This window comes from Agrilus planipennis, unplaced genomic scaffold (assembly GCF_000699045.2).
Source record: "Agrilus planipennis isolate EAB-ADULT unplaced genomic scaffold, Apla_2.0 scaffold124, whole genome shotgun sequence".
Classification (NCBI taxonomy): Eukaryota; Metazoa; Arthropoda; class Insecta; order Coleoptera; family Buprestidae; genus Agrilus; species Agrilus planipennis.
The window spans coordinates 295,310-300,413 of NW_020438950.1; the positions used below are offsets into that span (position 1 = coordinate 295,310).

The 5,104-nt window shown below is 33.0% G+C and overlaps 2 protein-coding genes across 3 annotated transcripts in view; one reads left to right on the plus strand and one right to left on the minus strand.

The window, feature by feature from the left end:
* Positions 1 to 1,550, plus strand: part of LOC108735011 (cuticle protein 6) — a 6,173-nt gene extending 4,623 nt beyond the window's left edge. Inside the window, exon 3 of the mRNA XM_018466794.1 lies at positions 1,212 to 1,550. Within this exon, the coding sequence (XP_018322296.1) occupies positions 1,212 to 1,473 (262 nt within the window). The 3' untranslated portion in view covers positions 1,474 to 1,550. The remainder of the gene's footprint in view (positions 1 to 1,211) is intronic.
* Positions 1,551 to 3,625: 2,075 nt separating this feature from the next.
* The window catches only part of LOC108735006, a 10,052-nt gene continuing 8,573 nt past the window's right edge, over positions 3,626 to 5,104 (minus strand). For both annotated transcript variants that reach the window (XM_025974774.1, XM_025974775.1), the window contains 2 exons: positions 4,456 to 4,654; positions 3,626 to 3,936 (listed from right to left, as the gene is read on the minus strand). In XM_025974774.1, coding sequence (XP_025830559.1) covers positions 3,643 to 3,936; positions 4,456 to 4,654 — 493 coding nt within the window. In that variant the 3' untranslated portion in view covers positions 3,626 to 3,642. The remainder of the gene's footprint in view (positions 3,937 to 4,455; positions 4,655 to 5,104) is intronic.

Here is a 5,104-nt window from a genome sequence, read left to right on the forward strand (position 1 = left end):
GCGTACATAGGATTTGTAGATTTAGAGAAAGCTTTTGACAATGTTAAATGGGACAAGATGTTAAATATACTTAAAAATGTAGGGATGAGTTACAAAGATAGAAGAGTGATACCTAGTTTGTATAAAGAGCAACAAGCAGTTATAGGGCTTGGGATGCAACGTAGAGAAGTAAATATTAGGAAGGGAGTCAGACAGGGATGCACACTGTCACCGCTACTATTTAATCTATATACATCGAAGACGCGATCAACATCATTAAAGACAGTACAACTGTAGGGATAGATATGCAGGGGAAAAAGATTAGTATGCTTAGATTTACAGATGATATAACAGTATTAATAACTAGAAAGGAGAAGATAGAGATAGCTTTAAATAAAATGGATGCGTCCTGACAAAACAGTAGGTACTGTATGAAAATAAATAAAAGTAAAACAAAAATACTGGTATGCAAGGGAAGAAAAAGAGGGGAAGAACGAATATAAAGATAGAAGACGAAAAATTAGAAGAAGTGGCCGATTTTAGGTATCCAGGAGGTCAGATAAGTCAGGACAGAGGGAGTAGTAGGGATATAAAGCAGAGGATAGCGCAGGGTTGAGACGCCTTCAATAAAAAGAAGTCACTTCTATGCTTGAGAACGGTTAATTTAAAAATTCGAAAAGGGTTGTTAAAGATGTATGTTTGAGGATACCGTGGATAGAGAAGGTTAGAAATAAAGATATATTAGAAGGAATAGGAGAACAGAGAACTGTACGGAAGTCAATAAGAAATAGGCGAGATAGGTTGGTAGGGCACCTTCTCAAGTATGAAGGTACAGTCAGAGACATATTAGAGGCTCAAACGGGAGTTAGGAGGGGTAGAGGTAGACCTAGATTAGATTACTGTTCGCAAATGGTTAAGGATGTGGGTTGTTCTAGTTTCAGGGAAATGCGAAGATTATCTCAGGATAGGAAGGAGTGGAGGTGTGTGTCCAACCAGTTGTAGGACTTATGATGATGATTATTTGACTATTTAATAAATCATTATGAATATTAGTAGACAGTCTACATGAAAGTGACAGACATACAAAACCTGTTGTTAGAACTAGTAAATTGTTTTAATTGTTATCCAGACAATTACGCATCGAATTAAAAAGCTCTTTAAAAATACTAGAATTTCGTATTATCGAATGTACACATGTTTGTTTTGTTTTATATCATACTTTCTCTTTTTAGTGCAATAATAGAAGATAGCGACAGATTAAAAAAGCGTCAGATGTTTCCACCAGCCGAAAATACAAAAGAGAACGAACTGGTCCTTTCTCCTCAAATGTTGGCTGCCATCGAAACTAAAAAATTATTTAATGCGCAAAGTCCGTTTGAAAATCATCAACGTCCTGTAGATAACATCAACAATGAAGAGAGTTTGCAGAGCAATCATATAGTAGATTCAACAACTCAACGGTTTCCAGTATTATATCCAAAATATCAGAAGTAATTTTAGTACATAGCAAGGATTTTTTTTCAATTTTAAATCAATAATTTTTAGTGTTATTTTTCTTTAAGATTTCTGAATTACCGACAGAACCTAATTGAATTTGACTGATGTAGGTAGTAATAAGTAATTTAATTATCATTCTTGTTTCATTTCATTTAGACATTTAGAGGTTGTTTAAATTGAGGTACATCCAACCGACGAAAAAGGGAAAAATTAATATTTTATTTTCCTTCTCTTTCTGTAGAATATAGGGTATCTCTTTAATAACGAATGAACTAGAAAATGCGAATTTGATGCTAGTAAAAGTTGAGTTCTTTGTAACTTAACCATAAAACATCGCGTGAGAGCGAGCGAGAAATATCANGAGTTAACATACAAACTGAAGGAAAACGAGTCGCTCAAAAATGTTAGAATTTTTTTGGGTGACTAGAAAAGAAAACCTTTTAGACTTGTACATACAGAACAATGTACAACATTTGTAATACTTTACCTATCTTCTACCTGTATTTTGTAAACTATGTAGGTAGTAATAAATAATTTAATTATCATTCTTGCTTCCTTTCGTTTAGAGGTTCTTTGAATTGAGGTACATCAAACTGACGAAAAAGGGAAAAATTAATATTTTATTTTCCTTCTCTTTCTATAGAATATAGGGTATCTCTTAAATAACGAATGAACTAGAAAATGCGAATTTGATGCTAGTAAAAGTTGAGTTCTTTGTAACTTAACCATAAAACTTCGCGTGAGAGCGAGCGAGAAATATCAATTGTTTTAGGGAATCCCCGAAATTGCTTTTCGCTTTCAAACGATTAGGGTTACTACATCTGTTCAAATCAGAATCTACTAAATTTCGCAGAAAAATCAGAAAAAGTAAATAAATAAACATTGGTGAGGTAATCATTATCAAGAACCCTCCGCCCCCAATGCCATCTACATTTAGCAAAGCAAAGACCTTCCCCTTTGTTGCTTACGTAAAACTTGAATTGACCCCTTATGTTCGAAATTTTAGGAATAGNAACCCTCCGCCCCCAATGCCATCTACATTTAGCAAAGCAAAGACCTTCCCCTTTGTTGCTTACGTAAAACTTGAATTGACCCCTTATGTTCGAAATTTTAGGAATAGGTTTATAGTCTTAGGGAATTCACTAACTTGTATTAGCGCATTACGGAGCTTGAATTCACTGCATTAAATACTACTAATAAAATTAATGTTAAACTGATTGCGAAGTACATGAGAAAGTATGCTTCGTTTCCAACACAAAAAGATCTGAAGCTAATATTACTTGCTAAGAGTTGGATTCTAGTGCAACATTATTTAGTGTTGTAATTATATGACGACACGTATAATAACTGCATTATTAGAATTAGACCTTACGATAATGGAATGGTAATGAAGAAATACTCGGTTGGCTCTTTGTTTTTGAAGGAGAAAACCAAGCATAAATACTAAAAACCATGATATCGATATTCTCTAATTTTGTAATGTTAATACCTACCAACAAAACAATTTTATATCGAAAGCCAACTCAAGAAAAGGATTTCTCTTATTTTAATTTTCGTTACAAAATACGTGATAAATAAGTACTAGTTGAACCCGTCCAAATTTGAACGGACAGGTACCGTTATCAATATTACGCATTCTACAACTAGGATTCTACCATAACGAATCTAAACCATGATGCATAGCTCATCACACAGGTCAAGTAGGGAAACCCTTCCAATTTAACATAATGATTCCGCTGGAGCCCGTACCTAGACCTATTTATAACCCTACGACGACCGAGTATTGACATTAAACACATGGAACATGTCAAAAAATTAGTGATTTTCAATTGAAAACTTCGACTAAACGACAACCCTCTTTATATCGAAAGTAAGCCATGTAGTAAGTTTTACTCTTTTGGTGGACAATTCTAGAATCCCATCATCACCTGTCTCAGCTCCAGAAGATTACGTTATAAACCTCCCTACTCTAGAACTATAGTTAAGTGATTTGTAATTTCTTTTTTTTTATTTTAGATACCTTTTAGGCTAATTTATTTTTAGCCAAGAAAATTAGCACGAATATTTGTGTTGCCTTCCACAAATATTTGAAAAAGACAAAAAAATGATATTTGAAAAATATCTAATTTATTGAGTTCTCCTGTTTTAATATCAAGAATTTTCCAATTAATAGAAATCTATAATTTCTTCACTACTAGCGCACTCTTCAGGGCAACTACAAGTATCACTGATACCTTCATCGTTCTCAATTGTATCATGAATAATGATATCCATAACCAAAGGTTTCGTGCCATTTTCCGTCATGCCCTTCATATGAAAGTTACTTAAAATAAGGCCCCGCCCTTCGCTACACATTTTCAAGGGGTCTTCATTAAAAGTCAGCATGGGTCCAAAATATTTCAGTCTGATCTCGTTACATAGCGTTGAAACAGCAAGAGTATAGCTATATTTCGTTGCAATCTAAACAAATACGGTTTTAATTATTGCTACATCGATTACACAAAATGAAAAAGGGTGATCTAAGGGGCCTTCACCATAGTAAATTATTTTCTAATGTTTAGACATTTTAAATTAAAAGGTTAGGTAGATGGAAATGACGAAACGTCTTAAAAAAATTGTATATTAAACAACAAGGGAAGACAGCATTCTTTCCTGTGTGTGAATTGCTACCCGATCCGCAGATGAGGGTGCAAACTGCTGAGGCTAGGTGCCCGATGCCCGTATAATATTTTTATAAGGGCATTTTCGTGTTTCTTAACCTAAACGGGCGTAAAAAAGATCACAAAATAAGATTGATTCAACCTACCTACTTACTAGACAATTATTAAGGGCAATTAAATAAAATATCTGTTAAAAAATTCTTGTTTTGTATGTCTCTTTTTAAAATATTTCTTAGAAAACATTCGTACGATAGTTCAAAGGTCATTAAGTATATTTAATAACCCTTGAACTATCATTTCTTCCTTGAAATGAACTTACATTGGATGCTATCCATATAAGTATTCTATCGTCCGGGGTGCATGCATGAGGGTCATATATTGAAGAGCTATCATCATCCGCATCACCCGAAGAAAAGTTATCTCTTTCATCCAAACTATCGAAGCAATGAATACGAATCGCCATGACCAAAAGGGCTGGCTTCAGAGAAGCTATAACTCCTCTAGACTCCGCAATTTTGCTCATAAATAATTCAATGAAATTATTCAACATTGAAAAATAGAAAGGTACGAATTTAAGATAGGTAACCAATTAAACATTAACGAATAGATATAGTAGTTATTTAATATTATTAAAGGGTGTATGATTTCTTGAAATTTTTAATTATTTGGAACGGAAAAAATCTCGTGATTGTTACTAGTAATTCCCGTGAGAACGAGAAATAAGAAAAACAGTAAAAAACGGTTAGTTTAAGGGTTTTTATAAATTACAAAAATATCAGTTTTATATTCAGAATTAGAAGTTTCAGAACAATAGCATTTTTATAGGGGGTCGGTAAATAAAAAATATATCTAATTAATATATCAAAAAACTACTTATAATAATTTTGTATTTTTTTCGAATTCATTAACTTGTTTATTTGTTCATAATAAAAGGACACAAAGTTAATAAAAACTCTTGCTTTACTTAA